This window comes from Copadichromis virginalis, linkage group LG17 (assembly GCF_057382275.1).
Source record: "Copadichromis virginalis isolate Kocher_CV1m ecotype Utaka linkage group LG17, C_Virginalis_male_GT1.1, whole genome shotgun sequence".
In the NCBI taxonomy this organism is placed as follows: Eukaryota; Metazoa; Chordata; class Actinopteri; order Cichliformes; family Cichlidae; genus Copadichromis; species Copadichromis virginalis.
This window is the reverse complement of record NC_140634.1, coordinates 31,472,732-31,493,872: the sequence shown is the minus strand read 5'-3', so window position 1 is coordinate 31,493,872 and position 21,141 is coordinate 31,472,732. Positions and strand designations below refer to the sequence as shown.

General features: G+C 39.0%; 2 protein-coding genes across 2 annotated transcripts; both read left to right on the top strand.

Annotated features, from left to right (window-relative positions):
* Positions 1-527: 527 nt before the first annotated feature.
* Positions 528-4,174, top strand: mrpl42 (mitochondrial ribosomal protein L42). The gene is made up of 5 exons (XM_085437317.1): positions 528-656; positions 1,092-1,155; positions 2,457-2,541; positions 2,741-2,901; positions 3,654-4,174. The coding sequence occupies exons 1-5, from the start codon at positions 578-580 to the stop codon at positions 3,697-3,699; spliced, it is 435 nt and encodes a 144-aa protein (XP_085293443.1). The 5' UTR covers positions 528-577; the 3' UTR covers positions 3,700-4,174.
* Positions 4,175-7,220: 3,046 nt separating this feature from the next.
* Positions 7,221-14,106, top strand: ube2nb (ubiquitin-conjugating enzyme E2Nb). Its single transcript, XM_085436416.1, has 4 exons — positions 7,221-7,350; positions 9,066-9,312; positions 10,828-10,968; positions 12,097-14,106. The coding sequence occupies exons 1-4, from the start codon at positions 7,321-7,323 to the stop codon at positions 12,138-12,140; spliced, it is 462 nt and encodes a 153-aa protein (XP_085292542.1). The 5' UTR covers positions 7,221-7,320; the 3' UTR covers positions 12,141-14,106.
* The last annotated feature ends 7,035 nt before the right edge of the window (positions 14,107-21,141 follow it).

Sequence of the window (21,141 nt, the reverse complement as noted above, 5' to 3'; positions counted from 1 at the left end):
ATTTATGTGGTTGTACTGTACATTATTAGCCTGTAATCTTAAAAAAAAAAAAAGTAAAAGACTTTCTTTTGGGTTTTGTGCTAAAATGAAGTGCATTTAAAACTGGACCTAATACTAAGAATATATGGAAAAATAACCACCTATAATGTAAAGTGTGAAACGTAAGAATTCATAAATGTTTCCGTTTACTGTTAGTCACCAGCAGGGCTGAGTAGTAACAGACTATGAGCAATCAATGTTTTTAAATGATATTAAAGAAAAACATAGAAAATAAAGGTATCACAAGTACTACATGATGCATGTGCGCACTGAGAGTATTTGTGGGGATCCCAGGGTTCAATTGTATTTTATTTTAAACAAAACATTTCTAAGATATTTAAAAATATTTTATGTAACAGCATGAAGTTCAGTTCATTTTGGAGATTTTGAAATAATTCATGCATGTTAAGTGCAGGAGTTACAAATAAAGCCAGAGTAGAAATATTGAAGGAGATGGGTGTAGCAGCGGAACTATTGAAGCCGACTCAGAAAGCAGAGACGGAAATATTACAGTGTTGCACATACAAAATAATGAAGCATGGCGTCGGGTCGTTTGTGCAGACTAAACAGTCTCCTAACGCGACTCTCCGGTCGCACTCGGTTATCGTGTGTACAAAGTAAGTTTTATGCTTTATTTGTCATCGTTGGCGGTCATGTGAGTTTACAGATTTAATGGTTAACAGCGATGGCAGCGGTGAAAGCTAACAGGCTAACCTTGACAGTTTAGGTGGCGAGTCTGACTTCACTGTCCAAAGCACAGTGTGTCTGTACAAACAAACAAAAACAAAAAAACTCGCTACGAATAATTTAATATATTACAAGTTTACACGTTTCCTAGTGACTGTAAACGTACCACATGTTGGGCACAGTAGCAGCATCATGTCTAGTGTCTGTGTTTAGTAGTTCCTGCTGCTGCCTCCATCCTTGTGTTATGGTCTCTAAGCTTTCAGAGTTTCATTTATAGCTAAGAAGTTGAACCGTGTCCATTTGTGTCATTAGTTGTCTGGACTTGTGTTACATCTGTGTTGGTTGTGTTTGTTTTCCTGCTGCAGCTTGTTTGGTCCCAGCTCGCCAGAAGTCCAGTGTTGGTACTACTTCTCTTGATGGACCTGAATGGTTTGTATTTGTCAAATTAAGATGAGATGAACAAAGACGAAAGTAGTTAGCTTACCTTGTGGATTAGAATTAGCATTGCGTGTTGTATTGTCCAAAAGTCTTGAGCAACAATTTATTTCATTACTTTAAATTTTGACTCCAAGCAGCCAGATGTAATGTGTTATCATTTTTAAAGAGGCCTCAATTAGTAGTTCTCCTTCTTTCTGAAGAACTTTGAAAGTTTTTCTTTGGTCATTGGTGCCTTTTTCACAGTAAATTCACTCCCTTTCTTATGCATGACATAAGGAAACATAAATTCCTTATAAAGACAACCAACTCAAGGGATGAAGTGTATCCTTAAAAGATCGAAGGAAACTGAACAAGTGGAGAAAAAATCCAGCAAAGACTTGACACAGCATGCCTCGGTCGATCCATCTACTGTTCACCAGTGCCTCATCAGAAATGGTTTCAGTGGAAGTTTAGTTCATTCTTAAGGAAGAGAAAAGGCTGAAGTATGCCAAATTACAAAAAAACTGGACTGAAGATTTGTGGCATCAGGTTTTATGGAATGATGAATTAAATTTTAAATCTTTGGTTCAAATCATCATCAATATGTGCAGAGGAGGTCAGGAGAGAAGTACAACAGCCACTGTGGAGGGTCTGTCGTTGTTTGGGGGTGTTGGAGATCTTCTCAAAATAGAACAAACAAACTCAGAAAAGCATCATAATGTTTTGGCTTACCACATAATACTGTCAGGAAGGAGTCTGATAGACAACGGCTTGACTTTTCAGCATGACAATGATCCCAAACACACTGCCAATGCAGAAAAAGTATGGCAAAACACACAATGGAACACCATCAGTCATGATTGGCCTCCCCAGAGCCCAGACCTCAACATTATTGAAGCAGTGTGGGATCATTTTAATGGCTAGTGAAAGAAATGCAGCGAATATCCAAAGAAGAGCTTTGAATTTCCTTCAAGAAGCCTGGAGAACTATTCCTGAAGAATATTTAAAGAAATTACAAGAAAGCTGCCTAAGTGAGTTCAGGCTGTGTTGAAGAATAAAGGTGTTCATACAAAATAATGACTTTCAAGCCCATTAGAATTGTATAAACTTAACAATGGTTTACATATTTCCCATTTAACTAGCAAAATATAAAGAATTTGTTACTTCAAGACTTTTGCAAAGCACTGTAGCTGCAGAAATATGTAACATTTTTGTAGTTGTGTTGTTGGAATAATTAATGAAGTTTTAAAAAAAAAATGTGACAACTACTTAAGTTTGACATAGATACTAATCTTTCAAATTTTTGGCTTTAGTAATGTGGATATTGGTGTGACCTCAGATGGAAAAACCATAGTGTGCTACCATCCCACTGTGGACATTCCCTATGAGCTTACCCAGGTAAGGCACTACTGTGCAGGTTTCAGAAGTATTCTGGATATAGTTTTAGACCTGTTATTATTTTATAACAAATAAACTTGAAGTATCAGACTTACAGCCATTAGAAATGATGTAACTGTTCTGTGCACAACAAGTGAAAAAGCTTCAGGATTGCAATAAAACACCGTGTATTTACAAAACGGGAAATTAATCTTTGCAGCCTATAGAAAGACCAGACCCAATGGCCAACCAGGTCGAGACGCACGACCAGGTTTTAAAGGCCCACCTCAGCAAGGAGGTGCTCAAGGACAACGGCCCCACAATAGAAGAGCTGAGCAAGATGTTCTTCACTACAAAACACCGCTTTTATCCAATTGGACAGTAAGTACACAAGTAACACACACATAGGCAAAGGTCTGTGATGAAAAGGTTGGTGGGAGATTTGCCCCTATGTTCTTCATCTGGTCTCCCTTTAGTAATTTATTGTTGATTTATTCCTCCAAAGTTTACATTTGGATCAACAAGATGAATTATGTATAGAAAATTGTTTATCTGGATATATCTATGTTACAGGTATTATTGGTATTGCACAGTCCCGATCAAAGTTTAAGACCACTTGAAAAATGTTTGAAGTGATCAGCAATAACGGTGGAGCTACTTATTACTGAGTTTGGGTTTTCTGTTTTGGGGTGATTACAGGTCTTTTGTTTTTTTGCATGCTCAAAAAAAGGTTTTGTCTCACTGTCATTTCTTCTTGTTGCATGTGGAAGCTCTACCTGGAACCTTGTTACTATCCAACCATGTTTGTTTGTAATTTTTCAAGTGGTCTTAAGCTTTTCATCACCATATTTACTGGCAAGCTGGAGGTCAGAAATAACATATTGAAGAAATTTCCCTTGAAAGTGGGTTACTCAACCTTGTTTCGTCTGGTTTGCTGATTTAACAGTGTTAGCACAGCAGATTTAGATGAGTTGCCAACTTTGATGAGGAGACTCTGTCGCTCCTTCTGTTGTTTTTATTCATTGGATGATTGTGAAACTGTAAAAGAGCTGAAAGAAAATGTGCTCTCTCTTTAAAAATGCCTCTGTACTTGTTGTTCTGTATTGATCGTCCTCTGTTTTTTTTGTTCACAGGTATCGAAGGCGACGCATAAATAAGGACCCACCGAAGGACAGATAGCTACCAAACAGCAAATGATATCCTTCTGTTGTCACTATAATGTTAAATAAACTGTTAAATAATAAGTTAGTAGTTACTATTTTTTTTTTATGCAGCCACTACACTGGACTTCACAGTTGCAGTAGAATTTTCTTTAGACTGATGATATAAAGCAGGGGTTCTCAAGTAGCCTGGCAAGTCACACGTGTGTCTTCAGAGTTTCCAGGTGTGCAGGTGTATAGATCCATATCAGATATTGTGATGTCATTATGTTGGCTAGCAGCCACCTACCAACCTCCTTTATGCACATGTAAACACCTTTTATAAAGGTGTCGTATCATTTTCATTTCATGATGGTAGCATCTAGTTCATATCCCTGAAACTTTAATTATGAATAACGATTTATGATGTCAACGTGTTGCCTAGCAACCAAAGAGTGTTGTAGCAACGTAAACATAATGAATGAAAATTAAATTTACTATATTTGTGCTCAGCAGACATTTAGTTCTCATTAAAGAGGTACGCTGAACAGCTATGCTGAAAAATATAGGAACCCGTTAAAGAGACACTACTTCTGCTACCTAACTGTTAGCATAAAGGACAACGTGTGTGGGGAAAGTGAATCACTTTCAAAGCACAACTACCTGTACAACACAGCAGCAGAAGAAGAGGGGAAAAGTTCATTCTCTTTAGGATGTATTTTGTAGGTGAACTGTGGTCTGAATGTCACCCGCTTGAAGCGGGTTGTGGCAAGTGATGAGTGTGTCAGTTTTAACGCAAATGTCATAATGCACCTCACATCTGATCCACATTTGGTAGATCTGTGGCTATGATGTGTCACTTGGATAAAAAAACGTTCTTCAGTCTGTTGGGCAACAGGTCAAACAGATAGTGACCAGGGTGAAAAATGTCTATATTGATTTTAAGGCTTTTTTAACAACATCTTGGTTTTGCAATCTTGTTGAGTGTAACATAGCAGAAGCCCACTCCACAGAGCTGAATTCTCCACCTTTCTTTAGCCTGCTGTCCACACACTTAGATTCCAAAAGATGCATCAAGGCAACTCAGGATTTAGTGCCTAAAATTCTTTGACACGCAGACTAGAGGAGCTGAGAATCAAACCATCTATCTTCCAGTTGGTAGATGAACTCTACAGTGGGGCAAAAAAGTATTTAGTCAGCCACCGATTGTGCAAGTTCCCCCACTTAAAATGATGACAGAGGTCAGTAATTTGCACCAGAGGTACACTTCAACTGTGAGAGACAGAATGTGAAAAAAAAAATCCATGAATTCACATGGTAGGATTTGTAAAGAATTTATTCGTAAATTAGGGTGGAAAATAAGTATTTGGTCACCTCAAACAAGGAAAATCTCTGGCTCTCACAGACCTGTAATGTCTTCTGTAAGAAGCTTTTCTGTCCCCCACTCGTTACCTGTATGAATGGCACCTGTTTGAACTCATCATCTGTATAAAAGACACCTGTCCACAGCCTCAAACAGTCAGACTCCAAACTCCGCCATGGCCAAGACCAAAGAGCTTTCGAAGGACACCAGGAAAAGTATTGTAGACCTGCACCAGACTGGGAAGAGTGAATCTACAATAGGCAAGCAGCTTGGTGTGGAAAAAATCAACTGTGGGAGCAATCATCAGAAAATGGAAGACATACAAGACCACTGATAATCTCCCGCGATCTGGGGCTCCACGCAAGATCTCATCCCGTGGGGTCAAAATGATCATGAGAACGGTGAGCAAAGATCCCAGAACCACACGGGGGGACCTGGTGAATGACCTGCAGAGAGCTGGGACCAAAGTAACAAAGGTCACCATCAGTAACACACTACAACGGCAGGGAATCAAATCCCGCAGTGCCAGACGTGTTCCGCTGCTGAAGCCAGTGCATGTCCAGGCCCGTCTGAAGTTTGCCAGAGAGCACATGGATGATACAGCAGAGGATTGGGAGAATGTCATGTGGTCAGATGAAACCAAAGTAGAACTTTTTGGTATAAACTCAACTCGTCGTGTTTGGAGGAAGAAGAATACTGAGTTGCATCCCAAGAACACCATACCTACTGTGAAGCATGGGGGTGGAAACATAATGCTATGGGGCTGTTTTTCTGCCAAGGGGACAGGACGACTGATCCGTGTTAAGGACAGAATGAATGGGGCCATGTATCGTGAGATTTTGAGCCAAAACCTCCTTCCATCAGTGAGAACTTTGAAGATGAAACGAGGCTGGGACTTCCAACATGACAATGATCCAAAACACACCGCCCGGGCAACAAAGGAGTGGCTCCGTAAGAAGCATTTGAAAGTCCTGGAGTGGCCTAGCCAGTCTCCAGACCTCAACCCCATAGAAAATCTGTGGCGGGAGTTGAAAGTCCGTGTTGCTCGGCGACAGCCCCAAAACATCACTGCTCTCGAGAAGATCTGCATGGAGGAATGGGCCAAAATACCAGCTACTGTGTGTGCAAACCTGGTAAAGACCTATAGTAAACGTTTGACCTCTGTTATTGCCAACAAAGGTTATGTTACAAAGTATTGAGTTGTATTTTTGTTATTGACCAAATACTTATTTTCCACCCTAATTTACAAATAAATTCTTTACAAATCCTACCATGTGGATTCATGGATTTTTTTTTTTTTTTCACATTCTGTCTCTCACAGTTGAAGTGTACCTCTGGTGCAAATTACTGACCTCTGTCATCATTTTAGGTGGGGGAACTTGCACAATCGGTGGCTGACTAAATACTTTTTTGCCCCACTGTATGGCAGTTTGCGTGGAAACAAGTATAAGTAACAAGGTTGCAAATCTGTGCTAGCATTAATGTTTTCTCATAAAAAGATGTAAGCTGTGGAGTGAAATGGACTGTGAAAGTCAAAGATGAATGTCGTTATACAAATAAAGGAAGAAATCTTTGAAATTCATTTAGCTTCCTTTCGTAATATGGCAATAGGGTTGCATTAGTTAAGGTAATACACGCAATGCAGTCAGAAAAGACTGCCCTTTGGTCTACCCGTGATGTGTGCATGTGACTTGATATGTCACTTTTTCTTTGTTATGTCGTTCAACAATTACAAGATACATGCATTCATAAAATAAAGAAAGCTGATTCATAACTTTAAAAAAATCTTATACTTGACAACCAGTTTGGCTGTTAAGACGTTGGGAAAAATTGGGATTTGGGGAATTCTCCAAGGCTGTTATGTATTTTAAACCATATGTGTGAACCACTTATTTAACAAGAGCAGCTGTGATTTACACAACAAATTAAAGTTTTAGTATTTTGTGCATAGACTGTTTTCAAATTCTGGGGTGTGACAGAAATTTTCCTGCAATTGTAGAATGGCCCTTTTATTTTGTCTTCTTAAAATAGTAATAGCAGCATTAAAAAGATATATATATTCAGAACCCTTTGAAAACATTTAACTAAAGTTTCAGATTCATAATATGTTTTATTTGTTCATTTATTTAGTATTGCAGCATTTATATTTTACATGGAAGTCTTTAGACATCAGCATACTTGTCTACGTCATCTGAAGCCACCGGAAGCGTGAGTTATCTGTCCCCGCCCCAGCAGCTCAGTCAATTCAACCTGAAGAGAAGGCGAGTCAACGGCTAAAAATATAATAGCTAACACAAGATGGCCGGTCTGCCTCGTAGGATTGTAAAGGTACTCCTGTCATCGGACAATATGTATATATCATAATGAGCCGTTGAATGTATTTTATAGCGGTTATTCAGTGCCAATATGGACATAGACGTGCAGTCATCTCGCGTGTAGCCTGGCGTTAGCAAGGCTAGCACATTTAGCTCCTGTCGAGCTAGCTCGCTTGTCTGTGTTTTGTTTGCCACTTCCGTTTAGTGAATTCTGCTGTGACGGTGGTTGAATTTTTTATACGTGAGGAGTTCTTAACTCGCTTAATTTGCAATGTTAAAGTTATTGCTTTCTTACATTTTCAGTATGACTCGACTGATTGTAGAAATTTGTCCCAGTCGCCCTATGAATGGATTTGCTAAGTGAGCTAGGCTAGCAGTTTTAGCGTTGCCGATTAGTACACATGTCTGATGCTGATGTGAAGCGCTGCCCTTGTGCTCACGAAACATATGTTCGAGCCCAACTACGCGAGCATGTCACCTTTTGTTTAGTTTTTGTATTAAAATATATGGAACTAAAACAGAAATGCAAGGCCTTAAGGGCTGCGGTCTCCTCCCTTAGCCTCACCGCAGCTTCGCTGGGCCAGGCCCGGCAGTGGGCGCGATCAGCCTTTTCCGCTACGTCTAGCAGCTCTTCCTCAGGTTTAACAGGTTTTCACAACCAGTAACACGACAGTAGGCAAAGTGGGAAAACCGGAATCAGCTTCTGTTTATAAACCTGTAGCATTTTGCTTTACATTCACAACAAAGAAACGTTTTTGTTTTTTCTAATTCTAAGAGTGAATCAGTTTCCTTCCTGTTTATTGCAGATGTTTTGGTGCACCTGCTCAAGCGAATGCAGAAATCTTAAATAGATAGTCTACTTCCTCCTTGTTCATTTTCGCACAGTGTTCATAGCGGTAAAACTCTTTAGCAGTTAATACACCCAGTAAAGTGGAACGATCCTTGCACTGAAACAGTTTCTAAAAGTAATCTGGACAAATTTATTCAGATTGACAGGCAAAAAAAAATCTGCAGTCAATCTGATAACTGGTTGCTTCTTTAAACAGCGATTATTTATTGGCTAATTTGTTTGTTGATGTCTCAGAGTTTTAGCAAGAAAAGCTATTTGAAGAGCTCCCTTTAAGCTAATGTGATTCTGATTGGCTGCCCCTCGTAAACGGAAGGTTTGAACTGCAGTTTTGTTTAGAGCAGTCTGAAACCACAGTTTTTGGCTCACATACTCTTTATTGCAACTGTATTTTTTGCTTAAAAAAATGTTTGTACTCTGCCACAAAAATATTTCCATATTAAAGATAAGAACCACTTCTCTAAAGCATGAACAGAAGTACAATGTGAGGAAGGGGAAAAAAGACTACAAGAAATAAAGGAGGCAATGGAGAGAGAAGGCTTGTTTTAGGTATTGTGAAATGATTGGTTGAATTTCAGAATTTTTTTTAGATTGAAATAAAGTGGAGCCACTGAATTATTTGTCAGTGCGAGGCACTGCACGGACACTTGACTGCCTTTAGTTTCCATTTTAAATAACTTGTGGAAATGTTTTCTTGTCTATATATAGGGTAAAGTGGAAAGTATCTGTGTGACTAAGCGGGGTGAAATTGTGTATTATGAACCATTATGCACTTAAAAGTCTGTTGTTGACACCCTCCTACAGTTCTTCATGCAACACTTTTTCTTCCTTTTTAAATTCAAAATGTCAACAACTGTGTTTCTCACTATGACCTTGCTCAGGAAACGCAGCGGTTGATGGCAGAGCCTGTTCCAGGGATCACTGCTACGCCTGATGAAGGGAATGCACGCTACTTCCATGTGTTCATTGCAGGGCCTCAAGATTCTCCCTTTGAAGGAGGCACATTTAAACTTGAACTATTTCTTCCAGAAGAGTATCCCATGGCAGCTCCCAAAGTGCGATTCATGACCAAAATCTATCACCCCAATGTTGACAAACTGGGAAGAATATGTTTAGACATTTTGAAAGGTAAGAAAACCGTGAGATAAAAATAATCGACATGAATTTTAAAAAAAAAAAATTTACATCCTGTTTTCTTTTTCTGGTTGATGTTGGTGTGAAACAACACTGACAGCATTCTGCAGGACTTGATTGCAGCTTTTTTCTTATTGCTTTGTAAAAGTGAGGAGCATCAAACAGTTAAAGCTTATGGCTTTTATGCCTTTATAGCAGTCACAAGTTCATTTACTTGCAATTCCAAGTACAAATGTGTGGAAACCCACTGAATAAGAGAGATAATAATAATGCTTTAGGAAAACACTTACTTGCATTGGCATTGTTCTGTTTTTGCAATGAGCAGGCAGTGAACATCCGACATGTTAAAGCCTGTTGTAGAGAAAAGTATACCTTCAATTTTATATAAAGAACTCATCGTCTGAAAGAAGAATGAAGTTAGGTGATTACTTTCAGTAGGGCGTGGAAATAATACGAACCATTTTCATGTTATACTGAACTGATTTATTGTTAATGTCAAAATATGAGTTTTTAAATTGTATTTGTAAGAAAAAGGAAGATTAATTCATGACATGTGTTCTAGATCAAGATTTGGGGGATGGGATAGATAACATTAGATTGGAACACTGTACAGCCATATTTTATGTGATGATTTCATTATGATTAAACTATTTTATTTAAGTGAAATTGTAGCAAAGACAATATCAGATTTTTTTTAAGGCTCATTTTAAGTTTTATATCTGTAACACATTTTAAATGATTGGAGACAAAGCCTTTGTTTTGCATCAGCTTTTCTGATGACAAGCGAGGTGTTTCCTCTTTAGAGGTGTATTTGATTTAAAAAATGCAATAAAATTTCACAATTCAGGTCCACAGGAAGAAAGCTGCCATTCGACAGCTTGCTTCTAAATTCTTTTTCTTTAAGCAGCTGAGTTTTCTCTTTATTTTATGAGTGCAGAGACAAACTTTGTTCAGTGGTTGTTCCTGAGCCCGTGCACTGATTTCTGCTGCAGAATCGAGTCTGTTTCAGTTCTCTCGTGCCTTGTGTTCACTGATTTCTTTCGATTATTTTAACGATCATATGCAGCGTAGATTATGACAATCCCAAAGTCTCTGCATTTTCTGTTGAGCAAACAAATGTATTTATAATTTATTTGAGCACATAAGCATTATTATACAATGATAGAATCATGGATTTAATTTTTATTATCTTGATATTATGTGGTAATGGAAAGCAAATTGGTATATAAAATGTATCAGGAAAGCATGCAGCTGTGTTTGCATATATGTTTAGAAGGGAATGTGGAAAATAGAAGAGATTGTTTAGCAAACTGATCAGCACTAAAGGACTGCTACTCCCTCATATGTTTTTTTTTTCTTTACCTTGCCTTTCTGATCAGCTGAGCCCTGATATTGACTGCTTTCCTTTTCTGCCACTAGCAAGTTGTTGACAATAGGTTTACCATCAGATTTGTTTCTTTTCCCATTAAACCCACCAGCCTGTTCCTCTTTTTCCTGATCTTCCCACAGACAAGTGGTCTCCAGCCCTGCAGATCCGTACAGTGTTGCTATCTATCCAGGCATTATTAAGTGCTCCCAATCCAGATGATCCACTGGCAAATGATGTTGCAGAGCAGTGGAAGAAAAATGAAAGCCAAGCCATTGAGACAGGTGAGGAGAAGATTTATTTTTTTTCTATTAGATCACTCGGGATGGGCTTTGTTAAACTGTATTTCTGCTGCCACAGGTGGTCACAGGTTTCAGTGTGAGAAGTGCTGTGACAGATGGTAACAAACAACAGCTCAGGTCTTGACCTTAACTGTCAGCCATTTTACAAATAGCTGCAAATTAGCCAAAGCTGAGATGATGGTTTTCTTTATGGTTCATTTCCTGGGAGGAGAAGAATAGCAACCAGAAAACAAAACAACAAACCTGTTGGTGACTTTGTGGGAGGGGTCAGCTCGCTGACCTACTGTAAATAAAGCCAGGTGATAGTAACAGTTCTCAAGTTTGCTTGGCAGATGACGCACGTGAGAGCTGCATATATTTGTTATTCTCCCAACATTTTGTGAAGCATATATTTTATCAGCTTAAGAAAATAAGTTGATGCTCATGGAGGTCTGCACCTAATGATCTTGTTGGAGAGTCTAGTAAAAGAAGTTGATTGGTTTGTCTCGGCTGATATGCCACTTCTGAGTGTACAATGACAATGAAATTCCTCGGTCGTGACTCACTTGATGGTATCAGTTGAAACCCGCTAAATAAGGGAGATAATAAAATGCATGCGTGTATGCGCAGCAGTCAATCATGAAACAAATTCTTACGTGTTGTTAAAGGCAGTCTGAGATGGGCTGTAAAAACAGGGTTTCTCTGCCAGTTTCCATGGAAATCTTTGTGACTAACCAAACCAATACATCATTTAAATATTCTGCTTGTGGTTTGACTGTAAAAGCAGAAACACATAATGAGATCAGAAGCCTTTTTTGGTTTTGTTTTAGGATATCAATAGTTATTTGTGTGAAATCAGCTTCGCATGGCTCAACATGATGTTCTTGTTTTCCTCTATCTACAATCCAAACTCTAAACATAATAAAGTTTAAAGTATGTAAAGCATCAAAAACAAGCAACACAGAAATGAAAAGCCTAAATATTAAAATTTTGTATTTGGAAGTCCTGTGACCTCTCAGGTGCTTTTGCTGCCTGTTCTGGGACCTTGCAGCACTCTACTTATTTACTGTTATTTACTCAGCCGATGGCCCTCATACCAAACAAAACCCTCTTGTTTTGTTTCCTCCTCAGCCCGAACATGGACCAGGCTCTACGCAGGCAACAGTGAAGTATAGAAGAAGAGAATCGAGGCGTCTGAATGTGATCCACAAAATATACTCCTATTCTGTCATTTGAATTTAACGGACACAAAAAAAGAGGAAAAAAAATATTATAAGTCCAAATCTATCTGAAAGAAATGACATGAGCAGCAGACCTCTGGGTGACATATGTTAAGACGTGTTAAATGTGTGTTAGCCTTTTTTTCTTTCTTTTCTTTTCTTTTTTTTTTTTTTTTGTTTGATTGTTTGTTTTCTTTCCCCTGTGTTGCTATTTAAATGCATGGACAGAGAATGAGACCCTCCCCATTACAGTCTTAAAACTCACAATACAATGTGTTGTCTTTAACCAGGCACATACTGGTACGTTTGCAAAGTGTACATGCATTAAAGCTGTCGTTCTTTTAACACATGCATTATTTGTCAACACATCTGTATGTCTTTATGTGTTAATTCAGCACTGCACCGGTAGAAATAGTAAATGACACAAACTATTAATAATGTAGGTTCCCAAAACTAATTTAGAGGGGGGGGGACCCAAAACAATTGGAAGGGGGGGAAAGCAAAAACAGCAGTTTAAATGCACAGCAGGGGTGAATCGGAAGGATTTCACACAGGAAATGCTTCCTCAAACTTTTATACAAGCTGCCCCTAATGTAAGTGCCAGGTTTGCTAATGGGGAATACATATTCCTTCACAGCCACAGCTCATGTTTTAAAGAATTTAGTCAGTGCCTAGTATCCTGCAGGTTTTGTGTATTCATTCACACCTTACCATTGGAGTCAGGTGTGTAGAAAAGATGATACAAATGTTCTGATTAGAATCCATTGAATGGGGATTCCTGCAGTAATACAAGTGCTGCTGGTTGGTTGTAAGCCTGTTGTCCGAAAGCTTCAGCAAGTCTCAGAAACTTGATTCAATCTTTCTTTTATTCATTTTTTCCTTCTCAGTTTTCAGACCCTGTTTAGTTTGGGGAGGGTGGGCGGAGTACTTCCACAGCCTTAAAAAGTCATTCCCAACACATTAAGGGAGGCAGATGATGGTCAGTGTTGAAAGAAACTGTAAATATCATAGCAGAGTAGCGTGTGTTGAAAATGACGTCAGCTTTTTAAGTGTAGGAAGTTAACTTGTTGGTTTTATGTTCATTTTTAACTATCTGTCCATGCTGTATCTGTTGCCTGTTTTCGATTTTATTTTCAGTGTCACTTCATGTATCATAACCAAGCTGATAACAGGACGGTTCAAACTAGACGCCAGAGGTGAAGGGGGTGTTTTCTTTAAGGGGGAAGTTGCAGTTCTTGCCATTGATTACAAGGTTGTTTTCAGAGTTTTCTGCTTTTACATTTAATCAGTTCCCGTGGGTAAATTTGGTCACTGTGGAAGCAGGAAGAGCGGTGTTACAAATAAAACGTGTTCAACTTCAAAAGGATTTTTGATTGGCTAAAGAGAATGGATGTCACGCACACTGTACGATAATCCCACAGGGTGTGATTCAATTTGATGAACACTTCAGAAAATATAGAAACTTTCCTTTTAAAAGAGATCAAATAACGTTAAAGGCTCACTGCTACATTGCCTGTACCCTTCATGTTGCTTCATTGTGGCTCATCTGAGAGAGGACTGACCGAAACCTGTTTGTAGCTTTTCATTTTTTTTTTCTTGGATTATCACAGGCTTTGCTTAGATTTGATGGTGTCCAGAAATATTAACTCTAACTGCTATATTTGCGGAAGCCTGGAAGACGGAGCACGGCTTAAAACCTGGTTAATTTATTGTTTCCCTGAGGGACTTGATGGTAATCTAAAGGAAAAAAAACAGTCACTGGATTTTTGAAATATATTGATCAACATACTGAGCTCAAAGTGAATAATCAACTCCCCATGTGATGAATTAAAAAAAAAAAAAAAGTTCTGTCAGTAATTTCAGTGCATTTGCATACATGGCTCTTCAAACACTCTGGTAATAAACTGAGTTGAGTAAGTAAGAGGAGTCTTTGTTTAATGTGTGGATGGATGGATGTTTCCAGAGCTGAAAGCTTACAGCTAAGATTTATTCTACACCCTATAAAAACACAAAACAAGCTCAAGGCTTATGAGTTTCTTTCATGTTAAGATAAGATAACCTTTATTAGTCCCACGTGTGGGAACTTTGTTACCAGCCCTGCTGCTGGTGTCTGCTGCCGGGAGACACAGCAAACCTTGTGACAACACACACGGATGGCATCTGACAAGCACACTGAGAAAAAACAAAACTAGAGAAAAATTCATTAGAATAAAGGGAAAGCAATGATCTGTGGCCAACACCTATAAAACAATCTCCTTTCCCTTCGCTGGCTTTTCTTGCCTCTCCACTGCACATGTTGTCACTTTCCTTTGGACCACAGTAGGTGAAACTGATTCACACTGGTTTTTGCTTCATAACTGGACGCCCTTTAAGTTTGAGGTATACTCTGATGACAGAGTGCTAATTTTTGAACAGCGTATTAAATACTCCATCCTTAAGACATTTCGTATTTTTTGCAAGCAGTAGGACCATTCATGTCCAGCGGAGGGAGACAACCACAGATTTAACCATGCTGAGTCACACAAAGTGAACTCTTTACTCATAACTCGGGGCGGAGAAGTATGCACATCCACAAAACCTTTTTGCTGTGGGCACACCCAAAAATACTGAGTCAGAAACCCTGTGAGCAACGTCCAAGTTTAAGACAACTGGTTTCTGAAATTCTCACACCAGGACACATGACCTTTCTTCCTCATTCTGATGTGCATTTTTAGCAGTTATGTCATGTCCAAATTAACTGAATTACTGCCATGTGATTGGTTGATTTGTGATAAATAGGTGGGCATAGAGTTTGTATACATAATCCAAAGGTTATTGCATCTTATAAAGCCTAGAAAATCTTTTAAATTTATTATCATTTATTGTGAGTGTATTAGCCAGCCATATATTATCACCATTGTCACCAGATGGCGCTACAAGCAAAGGTACCTGGAGCCTGAGACTTCTTCCTCAAGATTTGTGTTCTTTTCAGTTTGGTCACATCTTAACAGGTATTTTAAACATCTGAATACCTGATGGAATGCATTCAGTATTTTCTCTTAACTATCTGCAGGAGTCACCTGTCTTGAAGGCCTCATGTTTCATCACCTGGGAAAAATGTTTCACAATGTTTTATGACTCCATGGCTTAGTTTATATGACAACTGTGAGTCATTCAGGCGGGTATGTAGCCATTCTCTGAATGAATGTGCAGTAAACGATCCCCTCTTGCTATCTGTAGCTTCTGCAAAACATTAACCAGTTACAGAGGCATTTGTCTCTGGAAAGGGAAGGGTTTGTTGTTGCAGCGGTCATCCTCAGAAAATCTCTGCTCGGAGTCAGATTTCAAAGTCTTAATCATTATAACTTGTCACATTCCTCACGTTTACATATGAGTTCAAACATGCCGGCATCAAAAGCATTACATGTTCTTATAAATATATATATAATTTTGGTTGATTATGATTTTAAGAATCTGGGTCCTTCTCCGGTTTACTACTCTGAGACATGGTTAATCATCACCTCACATATGACCTTGTATTACTTGAACCAGATTTTATGGTTTGTTGTAGCTAGCTTTATAGGGCATATTGAAAGACTTTACTAATTATGAGATTTTTAAATATATTGGTGTGATTTGTAGTGATTATTTGACTCATGGATCCTTTCTATTTTTAAATCATTTTCTGTAAACCAGAGAGATGATCTTGTGGATAAAACCCAGGAAGATTTGCAGTAAAATATGAAATTCATTCAAGCCAGTCTGGCAGCGACAGCCTTACTGCATTCAAAGTCACTTTTTCCACATTCTAGTCCTCAGTTTGATCTTCACCAGGCTGTCTTGACCATTTCTACATGCCATGGAGTTTCTACCATGTGACTGGCTCATTAAATATTTGAGTTAATGAACAGGTAAATGTGTGTACCTAATGAAGTGGCTGGTGAGTTTATTAAAGACGAACATAGCCATTTTGGGGATGTCAATGTAAAGCTATGTTAGCTGCCAATGCTAGCATGTCTGCTTAGCAAGATGCATCTGTAAATTCTGGAGGTGCATCACACAGATACCTCATAATTAGTAGTGAGTATAATGTATGGATAAAATATTTGAAACATCAGTGCAGCATAAACTTCAGCGGGCTCTTGGCTTCAGATAATGGTGTTCATTTTTAGTCCAAGACCAACCAAGCCGCAAATAATTGTTGTTATGGGAGGGAAAATTAGCCCAGCAAACATGTTTGTTGGGTATTTTAATATTGTGTTGTGCAAAATGATGATTGCTGCTTTAGAGGACATGGAGCCAAAATCCTAAACATAGCTCTGCTCCTGTGACACACCGGATCATGTCTCACAGGGATTGCTGACTGCAGGTGAAAACATTCCGGTCACATGCTGGTGATGTTGAACCAACAGGTGATGGCAGACATCCTGTTTTGACTGTTGCTTGTAATCGGAATCACCACTAACTTGAAACGCAAACCCCGTGTCGGTCAGTACTCGGAGGATATGGTTCAGTTTTCTAAGTGGTGAGTTTGCTGGTCTTCTTTGAAATCACTCACTCTTTTACTTTTTCTGTTTACTTTTCCATTTCTTCATCATATTTCCACACTGTGTAAATACTTGCATTTCATCCTCCTTCTGCATTCCTTCCTGTTTTTTCTTTGCCCTTACCTGTCCTCAAGTTTTCCCTTCTCTCCCTTTACGTTGTCTCCTTTATACTTTTCTTCTTCTTATTCTCCAACTTTCTCTCATTCTCCACTTTTATTCTCCCTATCCTCTTCACCGCCCCCTATCTTTTCCCCTCCTCTTCCTTCCCTTTTCCTTTTTTTCCCCATTTCATCCTACATCTTCCCTCCTCTGTTTCCCAATTCCCCACGCCTCCTCTCTATCCCACTGCAAATGAAGTATAGGGAGACTGCAGTCAGAGTCATCTAACCTGAACCATCCTGAAGTTATATAACTGTTCTTGTTACCCTCCATGCGTGAAAAACAAACGTCAGCTACCCAAAAGGGAATCCCTCCTTTTGGCCACTGCAGGTACCCAAAAACCAACCAGGAGCTTTAGGTAAAGGAGATGTTATACAAGACAGCTGCAGTGGAATATTAATGAACGCAGTGATTAGAGGAGCTTGTTGTGAATACAAATTAGGACTTGGCACTTTTTTTAAAACCACTTTTGAATAATTGGGTTTTATAAATCCTTAACCTTTTGAACCTGAAGTAGCTTCGTGGGTTCTTTTCATTTTTACATCAACCCACGTTTCAGCTGGGCATGTTAGCAGGTTTTCATTTTCAGGACAGGGTGGGCTGTTCTGAATAATGTAGCATAAGTGGGTCCAAAGTAATGACATGACACAATGCTACTTTATATCACACATGAACAAGATATTCAGATTAGACATTTACAAACACGAGACCACCTAGTTATAAATGCATATGTTCTTTAAAAGTCAGTATTATCTCTCCCACAGTTAGTAGACTTGTATATCTACACTGTTTTGGTTACAACTTTTGCTTTCAGAATTGGCAGAATTCTTAATGGCATCGATTCAAAAAGGTGGTGGACTTTGATCCATATTGACGTGATTGCATATTTGTCAGCTGCACAGCCATAATTAGGATACCCTGATCCACCACTTCCCAAATCCCAGATCTGACTGTGGAGGCCATTTGAGTATAGTGAACTCATCGTCATGTTTAATAAACCAGTTTGAGATCATTTGAGCTTTGTGACATGGTGTGTTATCCTGCTGGAAGCAGCCATCACACGATGGATTCCCTGTGGTCCTAAAGGCATGGATATGGTCAGCTACAATACTCGGGTACATTGTGGCATTTAAACAACACTCAGTTGTTACTAAGAGACCAAAGGTGTGCCCAGATTTCCCCATGCCATTACACTGCCACCACCAGGATGAAGCATTCAAACAAGGCAATGTTGTTTACACAAAATTTTGGCTCTACCACTGAAATATTGCAACAGAAATCACGACTCATCAGACCAGGATGTCTTTTCCAATCTTTTGCCATCAAAATGTTGGTGATTCATTGGAAATTGCTGCTAAGTTTCCTATTCTTAGCTGATGGTAGTGGTACTCACTATGGTCATGTGCTGTAGCCCATTTGCTTCAATGTGTTGAGAGTTGTTTATTTGAGTTACAGTTGCCTTCCTTCCTCAGGCCGAAGCAGTCTGGCCATTCTCCTCTGTTGACTGGCATCAACAAGGCATCTTCAGCCAAAGAAGTGCTGCTCACTAGATATTATCTTATTTTCAGGCTATTCTCTGTAAACATTAGAGATGGTTATGGGGCGAAATCTCAGAAGATCAGCAGTTTCTGAAATATTCGATCCAACTAGTCTAGAACCAACAGCCTCTATACCTTCAAAGTCACTTAAATCACCTTTCATTTTCACGATGATGCTCACTTTGAATTTCCGCACATCATATGACCCATGTCTGCATGCCTAAAAACATTGAGTTGCTCTCATTTGATTGGCTGATTAGACATTTGTGGTAATCAGCTGTTGCACGGCTGTACCTAACAAAGTACATGAACAGCTACTGTAATTTATTTTATGGATAAATTGTGGCAAAGTCCTGGCAGCTGGGAAGTCTACTCGCTGTAATCTAAACAGTTACAGTAAAATATACTACAGTATCCACTGTATGCAATGAATAGAAATTTTACAGTACATTCCAGTCCCAATAGTTTATTAAAATAAAATGTATTAAGGAACTATAGACTTATACCTAAGCATCAGTCCTCATGCTGCATCTTCATGTCTGAGCTCATGTACTCTGAATCTAGTTCGACCTCCTTAAATTATGACAACACATCGAGACACACTATATTCACAAAAGAATGCATTACTGCACAAATTTTACCTTTAAACCACTATTTGTCACAGTGTGCATCACATTTTTTGTCACATCATTCAAGAAATTGTTAACCCAAATGCATTCGTATCATCATTTAGCTGTACTGGTGCAAAGAGCGCACCATAAAACAGATCATCTCAATGGCTGACTTAAGTAAAAAAGAGCTAGTGCGTGTTCTTATGTCTGCAGCCATGAGTGTTTGCGTGATTGTGAGGTAGTGGCACGGATTGCTTTTCTAGTCCTGTGGGTTTTTCATCCATAACTCACAAGGCTGTTGCAGGCCATCCTTCCACATATCTATTTGTAACAGCTACTGCAGAGAAAGAGTGAAGTGTGTGTGTGTGTGTGTGTGTGTGTGTGTGTGTGTGTGTGTGTGTGTGTGTGTGTGTGTGTGTGTGTGTGTGTGTGTGTCTTGAAATGATTGCTGAAGCTCCAAAATGTAAGACAGCCTTGCGCTGAATTTAACCAAGATACCAGTGCATTGATGCCACTTTGACTTAGCAGTAGTGGCTGTGAAATATTGTGTGACCTGTAACACCATTATACTTTAACTAATAGTAAAAGCATTTATGCCAGCCTTTATGATAGCGTGGACACTGGCACAGGAGAGCATGGCTCAGAAATGAGCCTGAACTTGTTTAACTTCTCATCATTTCCAGCACACACAGATCCCTGCGGCTGGAGCTGAGGTTAATGGAACAAAACAGTTCAACCCTGAAATTGTGCCAGTTCATTTAATTTTATCTCATCAGATAATAAACAGGCACACCCACTCATAGACTATAGATAGAATCAGATGGGGCTTGGTAGTCCAACTCAGCAGTGCTAAATGTAAATAATTAATAGCTTCCATTCACTGAATTTCTTCATGGGGCCTGGGCAAGGTAACCTCCACCCAGACTGGTAAACAAACCTACAACTGTGTGCTAAAAGATAATGTGTTACTGTATCAGAGGGAGTCATCCTTGTGGTGACAGTGCTGATCGATAACCTGCCAGACAGTGCTGACAGTGAGGTTTTAGCAGTCACAACGTTTGTTTTGACAAACTGAGCTGTAGTGGTTTTCCATGTTTCACCCTTTCAGGATCAATAAGACTGATCCTCCTCCGTGTCCCCATTGTACTGCTCAAATCTCAGGCAGTGGATGAAACGTTCAACCTGCCTGCATTTTATCAGTTATCTGTATGCTCCTGCATACTTGAGATTCTGACCTATGACCTTTGACCATCTTGTAGGAAGAGATAAGGAGTGATATTCTAAATTTTTAACCTAAAAATCTATTTTTACTGTACAGATTAATCCAGATTTTTCTTCCAGATTGAGCTGTAAAATGTTAACCAAAGAACTAAAAAGGGATACTGCGGCATAGACTGTATATAAAAGATGGATGTAAAAGTAACCATAAAGCTGAAGTATCTTCAATATGCAACATCTGAGACGAAGAAGTCCTACTGCAAATAATATATGTGAATATCAGGAGCTGAACCACATGTCAAACATTCTTCTTCCAGTTATACGTCTATCGGTGCACACACCCATTTGCTATTGTTTCGATGCCTCACGCTCCCGGTCCCTTTTCTTTGTTAGTCATCGACTGGGAGCTGCTGCTGACCCTCAGTGAGGCCTTCCCCTGTGTTCTGGCTTGTTGCTTCAATATCAATTAACAGTTGTCACTCGTCTGGTTTATTCGTCTGAGTTATTCTTCCGAGTCCGAGAGTGATTAACTCTTGGCCAAAAAAATGAAATAAGTGCCTGGATACAGAATTGTAGCTTGATCTAAATGCGTTAGATATTTTCTTGAGAAGAGCACGTCTCCCAGTTTTACACATTTTAATTTAGTATGTATTTGTGAAGTTATGTTTCAAAAATTCCTGAGCATGGATCCCTTCTTAAAATGAGCCGGTCCCAAGATCTGGGAACATGCTCGCTGCATAACATTTTATATAATCCTGCTAACAGGCAGACTAACAGAATCGGTCACATAACCTCTTTGGTGAAGGTAATGAGTTCATGATCTTCAATTTCTAATATTCTTTAACCTTACATGATTTTAATTTTCTAATTTATGACCCCATGTAGATTAAAATCAACGAAAAGG

Coding starts and splice junctions, on each gene's coding strand:
- mrpl42 (XM_085437317.1), top strand. CDS start 578: ATGGCGTCGGGTCGTTTGTGCAGACTAAACAGTCTCCTAACGCGACTC. Junction 1,156..2,456: donor TCTCTTGATGGACCTGAATG/GTTTGTATTTGT, acceptor TTTTGGCTTTAG/TAATGTGGATATTGGTGTGA. Junction 2,542..2,740: donor TTCCCTATGAGCTTACCCAG/GTAAGGCACTAC, acceptor TAATCTTTGCAG/CCTATAGAAAGACCAGACCC.
- ube2nb (XM_085436416.1), top strand. CDS start 7,321: ATGGCCGGTCTGCCTCGTAGGATTGTAAAG. Junction 7,351..9,065: donor TGCCTCGTAGGATTGTAAAG/GTACTCCTGTCA, acceptor GACCTTGCTCAG/GAAACGCAGCGGTTGATGGC. Junction 9,313..10,827: donor ATGTTTAGACATTTTGAAAG/GTAAGAAAACCG, acceptor ATCTTCCCACAG/ACAAGTGGTCTCCAGCCCTG.